Raw genomic sequence first — 24,900 nt, forward strand, 5'->3', positions numbered from 1 at the left:
TACTTCAAACACCACATAAGTTTGTCACTATATTAAACCTACATTCCTAGTCATCGTTACTGCTGCGTGTCATCCTGGGGCAACACATATAGCACACACCTAACACCCATTCAACACTTACAAAATGAAGCTGTAAGACTTATGGCAGTTAGCCCATTTCAAGGTAATTTAACTCCCATATATAAAGATTTAAATATCTTTCGTCTCTATGTGTTCTATTGCCATAAGCTATCCATCTTCATTTTTCTTCTCCACAAAGAGGTAACCGCTGAAGGTTTCAGTGTTCAACGCCTTACCAATACTAAAAAAACCAGATTAGCAGAACGAAAAAAGCTATTACTCCCAAAGCCTAGAACTAACTGTGGGAACCAAACCGGTTTTCTTGCCAGGACATCAAACTGGAATAACTTTTCAAGTGAAATCAAATCGCGTTCCTCAGGGCATTTGTTTTCTTTCTGACTAAACAAATTTTGTTAGAAAATATACCTTGTTACTTCTTACCGTGCATATTGCTGTTCTTCTACTTATCTTTTTGGTTTATTTTTCGTCTCTTTGTATTTCTTCTTTTCGTTACGTTATTTTTCATATGCTCTTGCTGTATACTCCGATGCTTTATTGTATAAAATGTTCTGTGCAAATCGTGTATATTATCTGTAAGCAACTGAATGCTACATGTAAAATTTAGCATTATTTATATCTTTCATTGTGGTGTCCCCGAGACAGTTCTTAAACTTGGGACACCCTATCATTCTACTTATTCTGTACCTGTTAAAATGTACCAAATTACTCTAATAAATCTGAAATCATGCTTCTTTTTTTTCCTTTCTGTTACTGCTTTTCGCGTTAGATTTTTTCAGTACGCACTGTTTCGCTCTGAAAGCATGCAAGTTTCATGGTTGCGAAGTTGCAAATGATTTATGTGTGCTCATTGCCTTGTCTCGTGTGTGCTAGCTGTGCACTTCTTTTATGCTGAACTCTCACCCGCTACGGGCATTACAGCGGGGGAGCGTTCCGTGCTGTGGGTAGTGCGATACGCGAAGATTGGTCCGCCGCCGAGAAACCAGCGGTCCGAGGGCGGACGGCGCCGCGAACAAACGCGCGCAGGGCGGCGCCGTGCGCAGGAATGTCAGCACCAGTGACGCGCAACCCCGTCACGGAAGGCAAGGGCGGGCTGGCGCATGCGCACAGTCCCGGCCGCCGTCACCTGTGGCCACCTGTCGAGAGGGACGGAGCCGCCGCCGGCCAGACCTGTTTCAGCGTGCGCCTGGTGCAGCCGAGTGCGTGCGTGCACGTCCCGACAACGATGGGACGAGCCAGCCGGACGAGCGTTGTTGTGCTTTGGATACTCACGGCGCTTCGAGTCCGCTGCCAGGACGGTGAGTTGCCACAGCGCGCCTTGCTTGCGTCAGCAGTTTACCACATGCGGCAACCGGGGCTGCGGTCAGTGCCAAGATGGAGGCGACCTGATGACGATTGTCCAGCACGCCTTTGGGTCGGCACGTGAGTGCAGTGCGAAGACGTTGCAATACTCGCCATTACCGCTCCTTAACGGACAAGCTGAAAGGTGACACTGGAGTGTAGATTTGTCCATCGGCGCTGATGGGCATGGTGACCTATGCTAGAAGACAGCAGGTATATGTTGCAGCCCAGACGCCAAATTCACGTGGTAGTTTTCTCATTGCTTAGGGCTCTAGGAAGCGCGATGCTTCCGCAGGTATTCCTTAATTTAAGGACGTTAGTTGCAAGGTTTTGTTGAACTATATTTCCACCGATGTATTACGTTAAACAAGTGCGCCTACATCAGGTTGCCTGGGTAAACTTAGAACATGTCTTGCGCACTCAGCAGATGCAGTAGGAGGACGCACATTCACAAAAAGCGCACGATATCCGTGGTTTCGCGCGGCACGATCGTATTCCAATGCTGAAGGGTTTTTCTTGCGCTAGGATGTCGTGTCGCCGGTTAATGCTACGAAGAACAATATATTACGTGGCTAGTCCTGACACCCTTTGGAATTTTAGTCGTACTCCGGATGAAATTGCTGGGGATGTCTTGGTTTGATTTGATAAAATTGTGGTGTCATAGGATATACGTGCTGAGGGCCTGAATTGCATAAGTCGTTAAACTAGGTGCAGTGGTCCCCAAGCAGATATATATATATATATATATATATATATATATATATATATATATATATATATCCTTTTGTGTTTTCTGTCGGGTGGCAAGAAGAGGTTGATCTTTTCTGAGTGTCTGTCCACGCACAATTAGGGTGATCTGCAGTGGCGTGGCTTCTTGTGTGCCATATCGTAGTGTGTAGGGTACTTGGCAGTTGTCGCTGGAGTTGCGTTTTAGTAACCGAGTGTGCGGAGATACAAGGGTATTCATGTATCTTCATATGATAACTTGTGATTGCACTAGAGGAAAACATCCTTCACTTACTTTTCGATTCACGCTAGAGCCCTGAGTTAGAACCCTCCAGATGGCCGTTTCCACTGTTGACTAATCAGTCATAAATACAGAAACAATCAGTCTCCTCAGGCACCTTTCATCCCTTCGTAAAGAATCTAGTTTGAAATTTGTTTGCAGATGATTTTGTATTAGGAAAGCTGGAAACACCAAGATTAATGTGGTAGCTTATCCACTATTAAATTAGGTTCGCGTACATTTAACAGGTTGGTCCAGTAGACTGTTCAAGAGCTACAACACGTCCCGGTATATTAGGGCTGTTCTTAGGTAGCAATGCCACTCAACAGTCTTATCAGGGGCCTGTTAACTGTCGTCCATGTTAAAACAGAGCGAATTTATACCTTCATTATAGGACAACGTATCGCTGCGTGGTGACAGGTGGTGTGTGCCAAGGTGTTTTCTTTGCTCATGTGTTACTGAAGGAGCTCGTTTTTAAGTGCGCTCACGCAGAAACTGGGCAGCCACATCTGTTTGACGCCTTTCGAGGCTAAATCTGACTCCGGAGAACGTTCACAGTTGTGTATACGCTTTTGTTTAGCGCAAGGTCCGTCAAATTAGGTCGCCGCAGTAAGAACTCGTAGGAAGGAACGCTACACGCATGCCACGAGAACCACGGGAAGTGTAACTTGGGCTTTCAAACGGGAAGACGATTCTGCTTTGATTATAACATTTTATTCGAGAACTTCAATAGCAAAAATTACCTACGAGAAAGCGGCCTGAAGCTAAGTGTTCAATAGCGCCCTTTAATTCTTGGTGGTGCCGCCTGTTTTAAAGGGAATCACACATTCACATCTTTGTGTTGCTCTCTGGTGTTATAGCGGCAATTTCAACATGATGCCCGCATGACCCAGTACAAATGGGTTGCTTGAGAAAAAAGATTATTTGCGAATATGGTCACATCGGAAAACTATGCCCGCCGTCAAGTGCGGTGCTCTCGCCACTTGGTTTCTCCGTCTCAACTGGCTGTGCCCACTGATGTTATAGAGCGGAATGCGCATGACGGGGAAGGCTACAGAGCGGTAACGTTATGTCGCTCGCTGTCGGAAAAAAATGCACGAATTTTAATTTGAAATCTCAATTGTTTTTGCGGTTTACGACGGATGATCGGGATGTTTGACGTCTCGGGTATGAAGAAAACTTGGTGAGTTTCTAAAAATGATATTTCAACATATACCGCCTTCAAACTAGGGCAGTTATCGCATTTGTGTGCAGTCCTTCTGATACATTGAATAGAAAAAATACATCTTGCTCGTGGCAGATAGCAATGTGTTTACGCCATCAAACCTGGCTCACTTCCGGTTTTTGTTCCTGTTCGGGAAGCCGCTGGGGCCAGCTTTCAGAAAGCGCACGCTGGTATAAACACTTGTGATGCACAAAATTTCTGAACCGTGCAGACGGAGGGGACCTTTGCTCACCAAACCTCGTCAGTTCTTTTCTGCGATGAGTGCATGCAGCCTGCGGAAAACGTTCATGTGCCAACATCTCGTTAATTTTCTGCTATACTTGCGGTAACCACTGAGGAGGATGCGCTTTTCTTCCCACAATATGGTCGCCATCACTTCCCGGGCGTGCGTTCTTGAACTTAGAGAAGATAACGAATGCCTCCAGCGCAAATACTATCGCTTATGATCGGGCAATCAAGCCACGCCTCGTTCATTAACAAGGCAGGCATCTCTAGAGTTTCTTTCTAGAGAAGCTTCACGCTCGATGATGGGCAGTGCACCCATCGTGCGAGGTTGCCCGTCGTGCCGAGACATCCCCGAAATGCAGAGAAAGGCCGCAGCGCTACACCGATAGTTCAGTTACGCGGCAATTTCTGACACCTTAATTCTGGCATTGTTCGGGATAACGCTGGACCTCAACTATTCCAAGCGCTGGGCTGTTCTGACATTTGTTTGTCCTCCGTAGCCATGCGGCCGGGTTTAGGTTTGCAGAACCAATTAATTGCGCATCTCACGAAAGACATTCACTGCTATATAGATTCACCATTCCACTGTCAAATATATTGCGACCCAGCGCGTCGCCCCAATGCGATCGAAGCGAAAGTACGCGAGAACTCATTGCTATTCTTTTGTGCACGCTCGTCTTTTCGTGCTGTTTCAATGTGTCGCACCGGCTTTCCGAAACACAGGAATGATCCGTGCACTCTGAACATTTAGCCATTATGTGCACGGCGTCCCTCATGGGCTATTCATACGTTGAACAGAATTATTCTTTCTTGAAACCTATTCGCAAATGTTGCCAATCAAGGTCTTCGATCATTTGTTGATCACCAGCGTTTACAAGTAGTAATTGGTCGACTACAGGCGTAGGTTGAATGGTTGATCAATATTCCTAGTTTTTTCACCTTACTCACAGGCTCCAGTAGAGCACTGAGTGAAGGGGGTTGTATAATATATGCAGCGAGGATGACAGGGGCTCAAAGGGGTCACGTTTACAAAACTGAAAGGTATCAGCATAAACGTAGCACAACACAGAAAAGCTTGAGCAAACGAAGCGTCAAGAATTTTAAACGTTTCTCGATACAAAAAGTTGTAATTTTAGAACTTAAAAAGAAGGAAAAATCTAGGCAGTAAAGCGTACAAAGGCAAGCGACAATCGGTGATTATGAATTTGCAATCGTTTCCGGTTCAACAGATTGCATATTCTTCCCAAACTTGCTGCGAATAGTATTTTAAAGGCTAAGAAGGGACGTACACATGAATCGGACAGTCAATAGAGTTTGTATGGCACGCAGTGTGTCGTGGTGTATACAGTGAAGGATGTTACTGTAACGCCGTTGGAACGTGACTCAATGAGTAGGCCAAACAACAGAAGCATGGGACGAGAACTTTCATTTCTTGACACAGCACAACACACAGTAGGCAGAAATGACGCGGTACAAGTTTTCTTGTGCTTCATTGAGAACAACTTCATCGCAACATGAACACACGAAATGCGTATGAATGACAGGTCAAGTCTGTAATTTTTGCTTGCTCTATTAAGTTTAGTTTTTTGTGTGCTATAGAAGTTTTCGTAATGAACGTCTACGCTGCTCCACTGCGCTTTACAGTGCTTGCTTGTCAACCCTACTCTGACTTGATTCTGACTGCATATGATATAGCAACGGAAGTGCAGTAATCCGACCAATGCTATAAAATTCTGTATTTCAATACTTCGGATTCATGGAGAAGAAGGTACCTTGTGGTCCGCTAACTTATCGGGTTGCCCAAACAGTCCGGATCCCTTCTGTCAGCATCATTGCCGAGGGACGCGTGTGCCTCGCTTTCGTGTCCCCAACGTTGTCACGCGCGTATTGCCATCGCGCATTCGGAAACGGCCAGGTAGCTTTCGACGTGACACTCTGGGCCCCGTGTCGTAGAAAATCCGGTGTCGGCATCCGGCGCAGAGGCCGCCGTTGGCGCCCCGTGAGCGAAAACTGCCGTATATATTCTACGCACGGCTACACTTCCTGTTCTATCTCTGTAGTTGCTCGTACCTTGTCTTGCATTTTTTACAATTTTATTGCTCGGAATTTAGAAAATGACAGCCCACAAAAAAATATCACGACACAAAACACCGATAGCGCATGACTTTTATGTTATATCTTGTCAGACTAATATATTAAAGGTGCGAAACAATAACAGAAGATTGGCCCACGCAAGGGACTGCGTTTCTATATAGCAGAAAGCTCGCCTTCGAGCATAGCGTACGCCACAAGCGTTTCCCACTAAATATTACGGTTACATACTCCGCAACTGCCGACAAGCGTTCGAAGCAGTGATGGATCTTTGAATGCTACTGAGTTGCGCTCTTACAGGCGAAGGTTAAGCGTACTCCAAATCATTTGCCTAAGCTTCGTCACACATCTGGTGCACAAAAATCCAGTGGAAACCTTTGAAATCAGATTCAGGCCTTTGTTTCTATGCTGCAAACACTCACAATAAGTTAATGTATGGTACAGTTGTATATAGGTTCTATTTAAGGCCAAGCAACAATTTATCTGCGTGATAGGAACTATGAGAAGTAGTTTCGTTATAAGGGAGATTTATTGTATTCTTATACTTCCAAGAAGGCCTTCAAGATCTCTTCAAAAATGGTGCCCTCGCCAGTTCAGTCGATTGCAGGCTGGTGGCTTCCCCCCCCCCCCTCCCCACATTGCATTATTAACAGGCTGTCTTTTGCGATGTTCAGTTTTCCGAGTGTGTTTTGCGATGGCGATCTTCTATAGACTTTAGTAAACTGAAGCACGCGTTGGTGGCTCTAACATTCTCACCGAAACTACGCGAGAGAAATAAATCACATTTACACTGCCGATTCATAGGAATAGAGCACTTAGCTCAACAAAAAAAAAAGGGAAAGAAGTCAGCGGGCAATAACTGCTGCGCGTGCGCGGAATCTTTTTCGCCGCGAACACGACACGCGAGGGTTAAAGGCGCAAAAGTGCGGCTCCAGCATTGCTTTTTTCTTTTTTTACACCTGGAATGCGCTGGAAATGTGCCGCGGCATATCCTCGGCGGACGTACGGGGCAATTCCTGAGAGAAAGTGGAAGATCTGTCTTGCCGGATGTGTCGCAAGGCTCCGCTCGGAAAACCAGCCTGGCTGCCGGCGCTCCTTTCCTGTTATTTCTCAATTCTTCATTTCTTGAGTCCGAGCGAACGAACAGGAGATAAACGGCGCAGTGCTGCACTGGCAGTTCTTTATCTCAAGCATTGAACAGCGCAACCTCGGCGGGATCCAAATATGTATACTACGGTGTTAACGCATCTCTCATCAATCCGCATGATGATGGACGTCTCGAAAACGCGATGAGAACATTAAAAATTAATAGGACATTTCCCTTTGTATTGGACCAGAGACGTCAAAACAGAAAGCTGCCCTGGCACGAGTGAATAAGGGTGATCTAGGAAAAGTAAACGAGTCGCTGCTTCGAGTCGTCTTTTAGAGTTCAGGATATATCTTGATGTTTTATTTAACAAGCTTTTTAAGTAAATTTGTGCAGATCCCACGGACTGTGGGCGTCTTTGGTGTGCCAAGCATTTTGCATGTACCTGTCTATCCAGCACTGTTTGGGTCTCTGCAAAACGATGCCAGTCAGACTAACGTTTTCCTGTATATTGAATTTTAGCGTTTGTAGGTCGCGAGCGTACGTGAGCGTCACAACAGCAGTACGACGACATCCTTGTTGTAGACGATTGTATGATGGCAATGGCATAATTTATAAGCCGACGATAGTGGACGAGCGTAAGCAAACGAAAGGAGAATTGGGGTGTCACCGGCCTCTACGCGCAATAGAGTCGTGCGGACAGGCTGTTTCACACTGAAGGGAAAACTCGGAGCTCATCGCAATGCCGCGAGCGCTGGAGTCGGCCGGTGGCAACAGCAGCTCACGCACGCGCAGTTTCGAACTAGAGCACTGCACGGGCCGGGTTCGGTTTGGCTGAGCTATCTCTGCTGCGGACCCGGGATCCAAGGAACTTAGTGCTCGGGTCGGACCCGGGTGTCGGTCAGGCCCCTATTAGGGGCCTGACCTTTAGAAAATGGTCAACTATAGGTAGGAAAAACGTTATTTCGTTAGCGTTGGATGGGGTGAGTAGGCGTGGTTTCTTCAGGTGTACCAGGTTGCCGTCCATCGATGTTTGATTCAACAAAACATACTTGTGCGCTTGTTGGTATTGCATGTTAATAGCTTTTAGTGCAAAGAAGCGCACGACCCGAGAGAGGGCACACAGCAAACAGCGCTAATAACAACTGGTAATTTTTTGCCCTTGGCAACAGTATACATAGCGCCGTACAATACAAGACGGAAAGGGAGTGTAAGGTTAACGTGTAATGTTTTATCGTGACCTCTTCGGCGCGTTATATGACCTGGAGTTGAGTGTCCACGCTAGAAGTGCGCCGCACAGCCTCTCATGCTTCTTGTGAGGGAGAGGCCATCAGGTTGGGCGAAGGACGTTCCTCCTCGCACTCCCAAATTGTGTGACTGAGGCTTGCTAGTGCCCCACAGAATCTACAGAGGACAGCGACGCACAGCCTGTGCCACGGCCGAGGAGAATGAACGCGCTCACCTTCCTCCGTCTAACGCGCGCTCACTTTGCCCCCTCCTCCCCGTTCCCGCTTTAGCTATCTTTCGATCGCGTGACCTTCAAAAGGGGGCACGCTGGGGCACGGCGCACATCACGCCAGCATCATTCTCGTTCACTTTCGCAAGCTTTCCCCCCCCTTACACAGCAAATGGTTCTGCATTCGAGGGTGCGTTCCGAAAAGTGCAACGATAGCGAAAGACATCTGCAAAGTCTAACACCAGGTAAAAACATCTAATCTATCAATGTGACAGCTTTCGTGATCAGTGTTTTGTATTCGTTACAACCCTACAGCGGTTAGCCACGAGTGAAAAGAGAGATACCGCATCTCAACTGGCTCGGCTCAGTCTGTAGTACTTGCATTGCGCTGAATGCCGTACATGTTGAAACAAAATCGACAGAGCCCGCGTTCACTTATATTACAAAACACAGTGCTAAAGTTTATGCCTGAAAAGCCAACCACTGGAGTCAGCCGGCATTGAAATAGAGCATAATAAGGAAAAAAATTTTCTTGTTGCACGGTAAATGTAATTCCATGTGACCAATACGGTTGCGCGTCGCCAATTTATATTTTATAAACCTATAAACTTCAAGCCAAGTTTATTTGCTCGAGTTCTAGCATTGCACCTTGCAATGTTCTTTCTTGAACACACTATGCAGATTACGTTGTTGGCGATTGGGCGCATCAGCAGTGCCTTATTCATTCGATGTATAATGCCCCGCAACTGTTAGGCACCTTAATTATGTTAGGCACCGGTAATTATGAAGGATGGTACCTTCATAATTACCGAGAATTGGACCGTACTTCGCTTACGCTCAAGGGCTAACAGTCCAAACCGGGCTGGGTCGGATGGGCCCAAATCTTTCGTGCCCGTGCCGGGTACGGGTCAGGTTTGAAACTACCTACTCGGGTTCGGGTTGGACGCCGCATAGCACTTTCGGGCTCGGGACGGGTAGGGGCATGAAAAAACGGCCCGTGCAGCGCTTTATCTCGAACCGCGCCGTCTGCTACGGGGGCGCACGCTGGCCGCATTGTTGGGAAGCCTGCCACTTTCAGGGGAAGTGGGCGGATTTCGTCGTTACTGCGTGAAATGGGCCGGTATCCTTTAATAAATGTTGCGGGACGACAACCTCTGAGACTTCATTGGCGATAACCGGATCCTACACACTTCTTTTGACAGCATGCTTCGTTTGTTCATTCGAAGGGCCGGGGTACTGAGTGCATGCATGTTTATTTCTTCACTGTGCGCTACCATAACACGCAGTGACAAGAAAGAGACAACAAGATGTGCGCGAGGCATGCGCGGTCTTTATTTGACCCGAAAGGAAAACAAAGCACTCAACAATAATAATTATGCTGGTCAAGCACGATGAAACAAACGCATACGAACAAACGAATGCTTTAGCGAATAGACAATGAGCTGGAAGTCATTCTTCTCGACAATAGTTCAGTACGCCAGACAGGCCATGCCCGCCGGCGGGGAAATGCACGCCTCGCCCTTCGAACTTCACTTGGCTTCTCGCCATGTCCCCCGCGGTAGCGATGACAGTGCTCATTTTGGAAGGCAGTGAGTTGTACAGTTGTGTGCGCATTCGTAGGACGTCCCACTGACTCACGATGGTGTACTTGAGTGTGATATGGCACCCTTTAAACGGCTTAAGATATAAAAAAAGCGCAGTGCCCTTCCACATTGTAAAAAATAACCAGAGGTCTGTATGTGGGTCCCTAATGGCGAACTGCACCTCCGCCGCGGGTTGGCCGGGAATTTCCCTACCTTCGGCACCGCCGCACTTACGAGCAGTGCTTAAGGCTTGCTTCCCCTGCATCGTGGGTCGGCTCGGTATTGAACTGTCTTCGGGATCGGCCCACAAGTGGGCAGTGCTTAACACCTTCTTCACGCCCGCCTCGGGTCGGCCCGACATTACACAATCTTTTGGGTTGGTCCAGGCATTGGGAGTGCTTAAGGCCTGCTTCACCTTCGCCGTGGGTCCGCCCCACATCTGAAGCTGAGCCACGACGATTTGAGCTTTGTGGTGACCAGGAGTGGAAAGCAGTGAGAGATTCAAACTATTAGCCCCGAGAACGAACGCGAGTGGCGCTGCGAGCGCTTTCTGCGGTGTTTTCGTTTGTTCGCCCTCGTTCTCTCTGCTTGTATACTTATGGTGGTCGTCTCAAATATATTTTTACGACGTCTTCCTTTGCGAACATTTATTCAAAGAGCTAATTTCTTAGACAACAATGCAGCTCTCGAAGGCAACGCTACAGTGCGAGCCGAAGCGACGCAGACCACCCATTGCGGGTTTTTCATACGCGGATGGACAATCGCAAAAGCATAGCCTTTAGGAATCCAGTTATGATACTATACCTGCCGCGGTACAACAAGTATGTCACAAAGCTGGCTATATATGACTTCTACAGCAGTTACGTTGATTTTATTCCGTTACAGAGTACAAATAGGAATGTACCAATATATATTCCCTTTCCCGTGCTACGCGCTCGACTCACCTCTTTAGAGCGCGTTTGTTAATGATTAATAATGTATGTTATGTTCCTCTTTTTTTGTCTATGTTACCAAGTGTATATCATTTATTTATTTCAATGCCGCAGTGTTTTTTGCATCGCTATTGTGGAAATATTTCACTGTTCTTTCATATATTGGATAACTGCAATGTTTTATGGCCACAATATAAATGTAATTTATATGGCGCTTGATGTGTTACCCCATGCAGCCATATTGTACCTAAGGGGGTGAGGTTACCTCAAGCCGCGTCTGTGCGGCTTTTTTCCCTCATCCACCTCCATTTTCCACTCCTCTGTACATGTGTGTGTGTAAAGTGAAATTAATAAATCAAATCAAATCAAACTCACTTGAGAAATTTACTGGTGCTTGTTGCTTGAGGAATATACATGACGAATCTGTTTGGCGAACTGACACAGGCTGTTCGGTCCAATTTTTTTAGTGAAGTATGGCTGCTGGACCGCATAGCTGCAGCCAGAAAGAATGCTTCAAAGTGTTGTTTTCACTGGCTTTACTTAACGAAAAATAACAAAAACATAGACGTTTCGCCACCTATGCGGGTGGCATCGTCAGTACACAATGGCAACAAATGAGAAATACATCCTATTTATCTATGAAACTGCCGTAAACATCCGGCAGGGGGCCACGGTTAGAGTTACATGAAGATTGATTACGACGGATGAACCATGATTCTACGAACTTTCTTGGGCCCCATCGGTGTTCCCGTGCTAGTGTGGTTACATTGTTAAAATCAAACATGTGTCCCTTTGATAAACAATGATCTACCAATTCTGTCTTGGCACGTGTAGCATGGGCGGCTTTCGTAGCATCTCTTAGATGTTCCTTGATACGGGTGCGACGTCGCCGCCCTGTCTCGCCCATGTAGCTGGCATCACAGTCCGAACAGTTGACCTTGTAGACGACACCACTTTGTTCGTCCGGAGGTGTGGGGTCCTTTGGCTTCGGGAACACGTTTCCCAACGTGTACGAGGGTTTAAACACAGTTCGAACACCTAAAGGCCGTAAAGCCCTGCGCACTGCTTCTGATACACCGCGGACATACGGAATGCACACAAAGGAAGCTGGCCTTTCGGCCTTGCTCTCACGAGGTTTTTGCATGCGGCGCTGCGTATCACTGACAAAGTGTTCAGGGTAACTCCGTTTATGCAAAAGAGTGGCCACATTCGTTAATTCTTGCTCCCTCAAAGTTTGCGTTGACGAGAGCGCATCGCAACGAGACAGGAGAGTGCGTGCCACGGCATGTTTGTGTTCTATGGGGTGGTGAGAGTCAAAACTCAGCACACTCCCGCTATCGCAAGATTTGCGATATACGGCTGTCTCCACCGAACCTCCTTCGCTCCGTTGTACCAGCACGTCTAGAAAGGCTAGGCTGCCACTCTTCTCCGTGTCACATGTAAATTGAAAGACAGGATGGACGGCATTAAGCGCCTCATGCATGGCACGCAGGTTTTTCTTTTCGACAATCACAAAGGTGTCATCTACATAGCGGCAGCACATTGGTGCCACCCGCCACCATGCGGGTGGCAGTACGATGCCACCCGCATAGGTGGCGAAACGTCTATGTTTTTGTTATTTTTCGTTAAGTAAAGCCAGTGAAAACAACACTTTGAAGCATGAGTTCCCCTGGCTTTTGGAACATTTTCTCAGCCAGAAAGAAGTCGAAGCGTCAATGACTAGTAGTATGGGACATATTGAAGATATCGAAATTCCCCAGGTGGAGGGTCAGAAATCAAGTGAAAGTATATGCAAGACTTGTGGTGCTTTCTTTAGGAATGTTTGCGATTGGATTGGAGCAAACTTAATTGAGCCTGCAAGGTTCTCTTTTATGTACCGACGAAGCGAATAGTTATCCGTTTGTATAATTAAATAACGCTGGATCGAGACATGGTGAGGCAGAAGGTATTTGAATTTTCCTTTTGTAGGCAATCTAAGCTGCGGTTTAGTAGCTCGAGAATACTTTAGCCATTCCAGTTGGCGCTGTAAAAAAATGCTTTATGGTTTTAATTCGAAGTTGTAGTTAACTGATGGGTTTCGCGAACATAGCGTGCCTCGCCATACGGACAGTCGATGGCTACCGTTACGTGATCACGGGTGTGCCATATTGTCGATAAAGGCTACTGAGGGCCACTATGAAACATTTCAACACTTTCAATTGAGTGGCTCTCGATCTTAACAACGAAACTTTTCTCTCAGGTGATTGCTACTATGGTATTTGTGAATTAACTATGTAAATAGTCTGCATGACGCGCCGTCGTGTTAGCAGCCATGAGCAATTCGTTTTTTGGAGGCCTGTTTCAGAGCGGGATGAAAGTAGCAGCAATCTTTTTCATAAGAAATGCGCGCCTAACAATTTTTTTACGCAATAATGAATGACCATATTTGAATAGAACAACACACCAAAGTATAGGAATCATGATGACAGCTTCGCTGTGCAGTGTCTTTCTAACATCGGATAACATGTTGACGCCAATTACCAAATTTTTCTTCCACGTAATATGCAATGCCTCTCATAGCTAAATACTAAAGGAATGTTAAGTGTTTAGCCAAGCATCACACACAACTTCGCGCGTTGAATTTGCAGATATTCTTTTTTTTAGTCAAAATTTACCGATAGACGCGGCGCATATATGCATTGCCAAACCTAGTAGACCCCTTTAACGCTACTTAGCTTGCGATATCCAAGCCGCAAAATTTCTCCACTCACACGTTTTTGAAGAAGAAACTGTGGTTAAAGGGACCCTGCAACGCTTTTGACGATTTTCTAGAAACGTACTGAGTCGTTAGAGTAGGTCCTTCTGATCATTAATTGACACATCTAAGTGCTCTGCGTAAAGCGTGTAATTTATTATAAGGTTTTGAAAATGCACATCGCTGCCGATCGCAGCGCACTGCTCGGCGGAACTTTAAGCCGCCCCTACCCATATGACCGAAATCACCCATATGACGTCAGTGGGGCGAGCTATCCGATTGGCTGACCAGGGCGCGTGATCGATAATTTTTCCAACATTATGGTAAACAAATGATCTTCGTAATAGTTAGAATGTTAGTTAATTTGTTTTTATAAAAAAAAAGTTGCATAAAGAGTATGCACAAAAACAATTGTTCAGTACACTTGAGCACTTCCGGCACACAGCAAGTGTCGACTGCTTGTATTACAACGTACACCATTTTGACGAGAGCTCCGCGGTCAGAGTTGGTCTCAGTCTTTTCGCGAGCACTATGATTCGACTTTGTTGCCTTGTGGACTGCAAACGTAGCGACTGGCAATATGTCAAGCTGTGACATCGTGTCCCTCTGCAAGGTAGCGTACGAGCAAACTGGCTGCTGCGCATCGGACTGCCGCTATCCGATCGGCGCCAGGATTTGCGCGTTTGTGGCCGTCACTTTACACCGGAAGATTACTAACGCAATAGCGTTTCGCGAGTCCCGTATTAGGGCAAATGTAAGCGCAAGGGGACAGGGTCTGGCCGCTTGACTGTGCCGTAACGGGACAAGCCGGGATGAGCAGAAGGGCAAATGTGAATGGTCTGCACGGTGCAGCCACTTGGTGGCATAGAGCTCAACCATACACAGTAGCAGCAACGAAGCGTATTCTTCTTTGCTGCCGGTGCGTATTTTTCGCAGGAGTGTAATCATCAACATGTTGTTTTTATAAATGTTTAAAATGTTTTACACTTGGTTAGAGCAATATTAGCGCTTTGTTTGGCTGGTTAAGCGCTGCGCCATAAAGTGTCTGGACCGTGCAGACTGATCAGGCCGCTCACGTACGTCTACGCCAAAGTTTCTTCATCAGCTTGAGTTTATGCCTCCAGTCATTTGCCGAAATGACCAGCTTGCCTGTGGTTAACGGAATACCAGACACATTCGGCGCTACGACAGAATGCTCGCAATGCACGCTGCTTCGATAGCTCTCGCTTGGGGTCGGCAGCCAAGCGGCTAGCGGAGAGGTTTCGCGCGGGCGGAGGCAGGCTCCAAAACCACCGGAAGTGGACGATGTGACCTCGCATCGTGACGCAGGACCAGTGAACGCGGAGCTTAGCCCCGCTCGCTCGGCGAACGAGTTGAGGAGCAAAAGCATGGCTTGGGAGGAGGTTAACTTGTAATCGCTTGTAGCTCAATTAATACGTAACGCTTCACTTAAATTGTGGTGCGAATGTTCTACTTAAGCTGTACCCTACGCGTCTACAAAATTTGTCCGAACCGTTTCAGGGGCCCTTTAAGGTATGGCAGCTCAAAGAAGCCGACGTATTCTTCAATACGTACGGCTCGAGCCACCCATACCCCAAGCATACACGAAGGGAACGAGCGCGCGCGGCAGCCGAGCGAGCTGGAGCGAGCGGCGTCCTGGCCGTGACGTCACTCGCGAGAGGGCGCCACTCCTAATTCTCGCCGCTAATATGCGAAAAACAGATCACGACGTGGTACCGTTAAACATATAGATGGATTCGGGAAGGATCCGAAGTACCGTGTGACAGAAAAGGGAAAGGAAGATTGCAACTACGCAAGCCTCCATTCGGCAGTCGAGTCCAACTATGGTGATGCCAATCTTCAGCAGTTACATTTTACAAAATTACAGCACGTGCAGCAGGACCACTACAGCCTGCAAGAGCTCGCTGCTCATGTCGGGCGCCTGTCGTAGAAGGCCCTGTCTGGTTGTCGGAACTCCATCGCCGACTTTATTGCTACCAAAGTGTTCATCGAGGCCATCCCTGACCTCAACGTTGAGCGCTTCATCCATCTTGCCCGCCCGTCTACAGTTTACGCTACGCTGCCTTGACTCTTGCCACGGAGGCTCACACAGTGGAACGTTTCCCTGCAGTGCCCCGTCCTCGCCCTTTTCCAAATCAACAAGTGTCCACAGGCCAAAACAATCGTTCCGACCAATACCGTCAGCGCTCTCTTAACCACGCGCTGCTATCAGTGCAACGAGACTGGCTATTATAGTCGAGACCATGCGTTGTACCCCTTCGTCGGAATACTTCACCGCGGGTCACAGAGGCTAGGACCCACCGTAAGTCGTGGACTCCCTCTCCTGTCACTGGCCAGTTTACAGGATACCCACGTTGCAAGTCCGGCTAGGCGAGCCGCCGGAAAACGTTGAAGCCCTAGAGGACAACGGTGCAGCTTTTAATTGAATGACAAGCAATTTTGTCCAAACTCAGTGCTATCGGAAACGGCTGCGGTCGTACCAGCCGGCCACCTCCTATCTGACGGAACTTGTCTACCATCCCTTGGAGAAATCTCGATGACTGTAACTGCTTCGGAAGAAGGGTAAGTGTCCCATTCATTGCGGTACATAACCTCTGCACGCCGTTAAGTTTGCGCTGAAACTAGTGCTCAACTTTAAGCGTATGGGTGGACTTTAACCACGTTGCTCGCTCACGATCCAGCGCCTGGCCTGGCAGCCAACGCAGTCGCAAATGAAGTGCTGCCCTCGCTTGTGCGCTCCTCTTTCAAGATGTACAGCCGCGTCGCCGCAGGAGCTCGCACCTTTGTGAGAAATGACACTTCGTCGTTGCGTAAGCATTTATCTTACTTTCGTACGAGAGTTCGCACCCATTATACCAGGATATCTGCGCCAACGACCGCGCTTCTACCGAAGCACCTCAAACATGAACATCTCCCACCACCACAACTTTCTTTCCCTGTGCTGGCAACCGTTACGGTAACTATAGCCTTGACTAGCGAATGACTAAATGAATGAATGTTCCAGTGAGTGAATGCTTATTTCGACAGAAAAATACAAAGAATCTCTGCCAAAGAGGCTGACAAAAAGGCACGAATGCCTTTTGGGAGCCTCTGCTGCGTGGGTGCCCGTTCGTTGCGACATGGAGGCATGCTTATATGCGGTTGTCTTTGGTGACTGCACTGTCTGCTTGCGACCTGACAGTGACTTTGCCATCCCCGCTCTTTGCTGCACTCCCCTTCTGAATTTTCTGTCCTCGTGTTAAGCCTATCATAGAGCTCACTTCGCCTGCACTCTGGAACTGTGCTGGTGCCCGGGGCAGTCCCTTAGCCCTGCTCCGTTCTCGCGACAGTGCAGCGCTGTAGTTCACCAGAGTGTGGCGATGACTGTCTTCCATTTCGGCCCAAGCCTAACGTTATCCTAGAAGTTCGGTATCCAAGCATTGCCGGTGAAATTTCGCAGGTGGTTGACGTTACCACACAGTGAATTTGGATGTACTACTCTTGCTTTTCCCAAAGTAAACACTGGCTCCCATGCAACCCTCCTACACAACCCTTTCGATGTTGCGGCTTGGGAACGCGCTAAACTTACAGCTCAAGTGGAAGATATGTCACAGCTTGGCATCATGTTTCGTTCGTTTGTTCTTCCACAGTAGTTATCGGGAGGAAGAACGGCACTAGGCAATTTCGCGCAGGCTATCACTGCCTAAACATTACGAAGCCGGATGTATACCACCTTCCCCGCCTCGACGACACCTTAGATAGGCTTCTGGGGGCCAGATTTTTCACTACACTCGACCTCTTCTCCGTCTATTGGCAGGTCTGGCTGCTTTTGTCGCACCGGATTACCTGTACTATTTTAACCGCCTTTCTTTTGATCGATTTAATGCACCTACAACGTTCCAAGACCTTATGGACCGGGACCTCCCACACTTGAAGCGGTCAATGGCATTGGTGTATTTGGATGACATCATGGTTTACGCTCCCACCTTTTATGAACACCAATAGCGTTTGGAGCTCGTCATGTACGCTCTAGATGATGGCGGGCTCCGTATAATGCCTTATAAGTGTTTTTTGGCTATTCAGAACTTACCTACTTGAGTCAGGTTGTGAGGGCCCACGACATCAACCCTGACCCTTCTAAGCTACAACCTTTAGCAAGAATTCCGCCTCCTACAACAACCAAAGAAGACAAAAGCTTTTGGGCTCGGCGTCCTACTTCCACTGTTTCGTCCATGGTTTCACCTGTCGCACTGCACCCCTCGATGAACTTGCGTAGAAAAATCGGGAGTAGCAGTGGGGCCCCGACCAGGAATCAGGGTTCCAGAACACTAAGGCGGCCCTGATTTCACTGATACTCCCACACTCTCAAGAGGACGCTCCTGGCATCATCCACAGTGACGCCGTTGGCCTTGGCCTTAGGATGGACATTCTGCAATCCAACTCCGATGGGAACGAGATGCCTGTTAACTATGCCAGTCGCCGTCTAAGTGAACCAGAGTGTCGGTACCGCACTTCATAATTAGAGTGCCTCGCGGTAGTTTTTGCCATTTCAATGCTTCGGTCTTACGTCTAGGGAAGGCATTTTATTATTGTTGCTGGCAACGTTCGACTGCGCTGGATCAAAAAACAAAAAACAAAAATAAACACACGCAGCTTGCACTAGTGGTCCAATGCTGGAATCAACAGCGGAGCTTGTGATCACCTAGCTTTTACGGGGCTGGCCTAAAATATTTGTAGGTTTTGCGAGATTATGCTAGGTTTCGCTTTGTTGGTAGGATCGCCTAAGCCGTTCCTAGGTTGTGCGAGGCTGTGCTAAGCTTGGCTAGATTGCTTCTAGGTTTTGCGAGGTTACGCTAGGTTTCGCTAAGCTGTCTTGGCGGGCATGACGCTGGAAGTTTTCTAGCAGTCGCAGGCTGGTGTCGCTTTCTCAGTGACATCGAGCGTTCAGGCACTGACTCTCGCGCTCCCTGGACTAAAACTCCGGATCGTCGACTCGGCGTCGCTTCCCGGGCCGCAGCTTCCGCGTGGTGTTCCAGATCAGCTCAGCGGCGACGCGTGGCTTCTCGCTTGCCAGTATGGCGCTCTTCCTAGTAAGCCGCTTCTGCTTCGTGCGTCCGGACTTTCTTCTGTCTTCCCTTGGCTGCAGCACATACGCACGTAGTAGAGGAGGCGAGATGTGCGTCGCCGCGCCGGCTATTCAGAGCGTTTACTTGCCTGCGACGTCATGGCACCGCCCTACGCACGTGGGGTGTGTGGATGTTACGTCGCTCCTTGCTCTCGCAGGAGGTTGCTAGGCAACGCGAGGCGGGGTACAGCTGGGCTGAGTTTTTTGGTAACGCTCCACGGCGTAACTAAACGCTTAAGCAACTCCGCTGTTAAAAAAAACCTAAATGCCAAAGTTACCCGGTGGGCCATCAAACTTCAAGACTACAGCTTGATGGTCGCTCATCGCAGTGGTTCGTGTCACCAAGACACCAACTACGTTTCTCGCAAACCTGTCATGATTGACTACTCTGCGCAAGCATTTGCAGCACACGACTTCCGATCACCACAGTATCGCAATAAATTAAACGCTGATATCAAGAAAGCAAAACTTGTATATTATGAAGCAATGTTTGCTAGGATAAGAATGAATCCGGCAAAGATCTGGAGACAGGTGAATTACATTACTGGCAGAAACCCATCACCGGTTAAAGCTGACCGAATAGTAATCAATGACTCTATAGGAGCCAAGACGCTGCCAGATGAAATTGACGAGTATTTCATTGATTCAGCAGTACCCCAGCCGTCTATTCAACAAAGTGGGCTCTACTGGCCTTCTCGTCGAGTAAATTCATTCGTTTTGGTTGCCGTTACCGAAAGAGAAATCAATGGTCTTATAATACGCTTAAAAATAATGCCGCAAGTGGGTATGATGAAATAAAAATTGAACCTGTAAAGCGAGTGTCATTAATTATCAGCCCGGTCCTAGCCTATCTCATTAGTCTCACGTTTTCTACTGGTCTTCCCAGATAAACTAAAACTGGCCAAAGTAATTCCAATACACAAAGGGGGTAGAATTAGCGATATTACGAATTACCGGCCAATCTCAGTGCTACCGGGGTTTTCAAAGATTTACGAATTGTCCATCAATAACCGGCTGTCAAAATATCTAACCAAGTATCGTATGATATCACCCTCACAGTATGGTTTTCAGAAAAATAAGACAACTCAGGACGCTCTTATTCGCGTCAAGCAGCAAATAATCAGACATTTTGAAGATGAGCATTTCATGTTAGGAATATTTCTCGATCTGCGCAAAGCTTTTTTTTCCGTTGACCACGATATTTTAGCTATAAGATTAGATTGTTGTGGAATTCGAGCTATCACAATGGACCTTATCAAGAGCTATTTATCGTTTCGGCGTCAGTTTGTTAAAATAAACTGTACTTCAACACAGCTTGACATCAAACTAGGTGTCCCGCACTAGGTACGATATTAGGCCCGTTACGTTTCCCCCTATATGTGAATGACATTACGGAACTACAAACAACACCAACAATAACCATGTTTGCAGATGCAGACGACACTAGTTTATTCTTTACAGGTAGACCACTGCATGGCATTGGAACAATCGACCAATCTGTATTTAAATGATTTATCCACATGGTTGCAACAAAACAAACTTCAGTTGAATGCAGTAAAAACAAAGTACATGATATTTAAGCCAATCATTAGGCATACAAAAATGATTAACTTACAGTACAGAGGACATAACTTAGAACAAGTAAGTGTGCAAAAGTTCCTTGGGGTATGGTTTAGTGACGAGTTGTCTTAGACCCCTCATGTCAATCATCTGCTCTCCGAACTCCCGATGTCTGTTTGATGTATTAGAAAAATAGCTCTTCTTCTACCTCTTTGGCTAAAGCAATCACTATATTACTCGCTGTTCTATTCTAAACTTTTGTATGTTATTTTGGTCTGGGGAACAACGACAAAAGGGAACTATGATAGGCTACAACTGCTGCAATAACGTGTCCTTCGGATTTTTGTGAGCCGCACCGGCCCTATTAGATTGTTGCCGACGCCACCACTTTTTCCCAGATTTGATGTTTTACCTGCAAATAAAGTCTATGTATGGATACTGGCAAAGCAAATACATAAGAAAGAACTCCACAGTATTTACACACCTGTCTTGGCGAAATGATGATGAAAAGATGATGAAATGATGAAAAGCAAGATCTGGAATATCAGGTAATAGACATGTTAAGTAACTATGCTTCTATTTTGGATTTCTGCCTACCCAGAAAAATGTTCAAACGTGAAATGGGGGCGATCTTGTTTTCCCTTGGAATTGTTAAGTAACAATGATAAAAGTAAATTTGTTTTGATTGTGGACTTCCTTTTACGTGTTTTTGTGATATGAGCGTATCTTCAATGTGATTGAAAAAAAAACTCTTTTTTTGTACCCGCTCTCTGCTGTACTGCTGTAGACTGCTCGTTTTGTTAGGTGGGCAGATGCCTCGTCAGGCAACCTTGCCTTTAGTCTGTGCCACCCGCAGGATGATGTGATTTTCCTGCAAATAAAAACCGACCGACCAACTGACCGACAAAAGATACCGAAGTCTGCGACATCGTCCGGTGGCCCTGACGATACCAGTAAACCTAAGCACCGCCTCGAGACTTGTCAGCTTATGCACTCCGGGATGTAAGCTTTTGTAAGCTAAGATGTATATGTACAGGAAGTGAATCATACTTACCTGTGCTGCCTGTGGCCACGCCACCGTCTATACTTTTGATGTGCCTCGAAGCCCTCTCAGCTGGCCACCTAGATCACTAGAAAACTCTAACGCGCGTTAAGGAAAGGTTCTGGTGGTCGGGTATGCGTGCCGGTGTCTACCTGCACCGGTCACCCTGCACCATTTGTCAAGCTCGTAAGGTCGTCACAAAGCAGCAACCTGTGCCCTTAAAACCAATGGACCATTCTAACAAACCATTCGATACCGTCCGCATTGATCACACGGGCCCGTCTCTTTGCAGGAAGCAGGGCAAAAAAAATTCTCATTGTGGCCACAGACTATTTGACTAAGTGGACAGATTTCGAGCCGTCTCTGATTCCGCAGCCGCTATGTCATGACCTTTATTAACGAGTGCATTATGTTCCGGCATGGCATGTCGAAGTTGTCGATTTCCGACCGTGGCGCGGCATTTGTGTGGCCTGCCTTCAAAACTTTCTTGTCTAAACGACACACTGCAGAGCCTTTTCAACATCCACAAATAAATTTACACGTCGTGAGTACACCGCAACATAAAAGACCATTTCTTTTACGTCTCATGACGACTGGGATGACTAGGTGGCTGCTACGGTTTTCGCTCGGAGCACGTCCCAGCAGGAATTCACTGGCGCCACACCGTTTCAGCTGCTCTACGAGAGGGCGCCAAGGCTACCGCAAGAACGCGTTCTTGGCTTTGACACGTCTCTGCAAGAGCGCCCCCAAAAGTTGGCTCCAGTGAGACTCTGCGCCAGGCTCGCCTCCCAGCTCGGCTTTCAATACTGGCCCATCAGTCGCAGTTCAATATGACATCTCAGCAAAGTCCTGTTTGCTCTTTCCAGTCGGGCGATTCAGTGATGGTTAGCCGGGCACAACGTTTGCCTAGGCGCTGCGAAAAATTCGTACGTCGGTTTTCTCGCCCAATTTTCCTGGTGTGAAAAGTCTGAGTGCTGTGACGTTTCGTTTAAGCTCGATTCCCGAACCTGATCACAACCGTCGGAAACGCACTTTTCGTACTCATGTCAGCCAGTTGAAGCTTACGTCTCTCGTGAAGTCTGTACTGAACTCCTGTCTTAGTTCTGCGTGAACTCGAGAGAGGGGGCGGTGAGTGGACCGGATAGCGAAGAACGCAGCAAGTGAAAGAAGAGGAAATGAAGATCAAGCAAAAGATTAGAGTATCAGTGGGTCAGGAGAATAGTTGGTTCAGGAGATCAATTGGCTAGTCCTTATTTGAAGGAATGACGGTGCTATGGAGGCTTTTTCGCAAACAAAAAATAAATATTCATACGAACAATTTGGAGTGTGAAACACTCTTCGTCGTGGCAGTTTCAAATTTATATATATGAATGTATGTTCCTCTGGCGCTCCCTGGGCGCCGCGAGAATACCCTCAAGGCTGCTGTAACTTTCCTTGAGTCCCCAGCAAGAGTGTTGCAGAAACTGCTGCGCCTAGCTTTGTACTAGTGCGCAGCAGACCAGAGGGATGGTAGACAGAATGGTAGAGAGGAGGCAGTGAAATGGCAGAACTGACGCCGTCACAAAGCAGGTGAATGACAGCCTCGCCATTCGTCGCTCGTGGTGAGTCGCAATCATGGCGGGAGCGCAAGGGAGGGAAAAGGTGATGTAAAAAAGCAAGGAATAAATTTAAATTCTACGTACGATATAGTAGGTTACTGTTATTCCTGAAAAACAAATACAGTGCAGATCTCTGAAGTGGACAACTGACGCAGGACGTGCAGACGCGAAGCCACATTAAAGCACCTCAGCGTCTACACGACACTACAGAAGCGGCAGCTCATGACACCAACACTTCTATACCCGTCGCCATAGCTTTGTGGCTGTGACAATGTTAAAGGTCACGGTTGGGATCCCGACCACGGCAGCTGCATAGATACGATACGATACGCCGATACAAGATACGATACGCCGTGTGAGGCATGACAGTGCTAATGTGGCAGGCTATGAACAAGGGCGCACAACCACGCCTCAAGTAGTCTCGCTTTCTGTTGTGTGCACTGCTTAGACAAGCACAAGTGCCCCCCACTGGCGTTTATCAACTTACCCCTCTCGCACTCCGGTATTCCACTAAATGCTGAAGAACTCAAACATTCGCTGTAAGCATCCGAGCCAATTATCGTCAATCATTGCAAACAGCACAGAGTGATTCGCTCACATTGATTCCCACAGTGGGTGGGATCCGCATTTATTTTTAAGGCAAAAGCACTGAGTGGATCGTTGTGATGCCTTATACCAGAAAAAAGCGGCGTTTAGTCCAGTGGTGCAAAAAACATGATACAAATATATCATCATCAGGAATGGCTCATACCCTTGTAAGCAAAGGCTGAATATGAATGAAGAAGTGGAAGAAAGAGCGAAGGAAAGAAAGAACAAACGAAAGATCAAAGAACAAAAAAAGGAAAGAGCAAAAGAAGCATCAGGTAGCGCATTAGGTGCTCGTATGTGTCGTTAAGCAGGTCCCACTATAGTGCTTTACGTTTTACACTAGGTCTCTTCGTCTTCCAACTCGTATCCCTCCGATAGCATAATTTAATGCATTACCAGGCGTGCTGCAGGTTCTCGCCTTCACCTGTTACAGTACTGTAACATGCTGCCATGTTTCTTACTGCGTAAATTTGTAAAAAAATAGAGCCGGCACATTCTTGGGATAACGCAGACATAAGCGGTTTCGCCTGAAGTGTCAGCTATTCAGCGAGGTAGCACTTGCCATGATCACCGAACTCTAGGAATATACGCCTAGAATTATTCGCTCTGTCACAGACGGAGCTTCAAGGACAGTTCTGATGCATGCTAGTGAAATATATTGCTTCGGGTGGTGGGAGCGAAAAACGGAATCGCAGGCTCATAGTGTGCAGTAGAAGGATGCTATAAACGTGGGAACAAGCGCTACCTGTTGAAAGGCAACCGCAACTGCGGTCCCAACTGAAACTGCAGGCTTTTAGGAGCCCCACAAAGTTTGTCGGAAGCGGTTAGAACGGCACCGAAGGCACGTAGAATGGGAACTAAACGTGAGGCTCGGTTCGGAGAGGCTGCGGAATGGCTGCGCACAACAGCGGTCGCATGGCCGTTGCCGAGGTAGTGACGAAAAGCTTCGCCGTTACCGGCCTTGGGAGCGAGGACATGGGCGGAGGCCGGTTGCGACGACGCTCGGGGCTTCCCAGCGACCTCTGCGTCCAGTCCTGGGTGCCGCTTTCTCGGTGCTGCTCCCGCCGACAAGCTGGTCATCTTCTCCGCAGCACTCGACGAAGGCCGGTCGGTGTGCTTGTCACACGCTGCTGCAATAGCGGGCAGATTTGCAGAGCGCGTAGTGCGCGCTAACGTGCACAATGAATGAATTGCCTCATAATGAGAGCAAACTCGGAGTCACGATGGCC

At 47.5% G+C, this 24,900-nt stretch overlaps 1 protein-coding gene across 3 annotated transcripts in view; it reads left to right on the forward strand.

Moving 5' to 3' along the window:
- The first annotated feature begins 1,108 nt into the window (after positions 1–1,108).
- Positions 1,109–24,900, forward strand: part of Duox (dual oxidase) — a 448,965-nt gene continuing 425,173 nt past the window's right edge. For 2 of the 3 annotated variants that reach the window (XM_065437132.1, XM_065437133.1), the window contains exon 1: positions 1,109–1,376. In XM_065437132.1, the coding sequence (XP_065293204.1) occupies positions 1,124–1,376 (253 nt within the window). In that variant the 5' untranslated portion in view covers positions 1,109–1,123. Of the gene's footprint in view, positions 1,377–1,427; positions 1,501–24,900 lie in introns of those variants that run through there. The other variant, XM_065437135.1, reaches the window with a different exon arrangement.

This window comes from Dermacentor albipictus, chromosome 1 (genome assembly GCF_038994185.2).
Source record: "Dermacentor albipictus isolate Rhodes 1998 colony chromosome 1, USDA_Dalb.pri_finalv2, whole genome shotgun sequence".
Lineage (NCBI taxonomy): Eukaryota > Metazoa > Arthropoda > Arachnida > Ixodida > Ixodidae > Dermacentor > Dermacentor albipictus.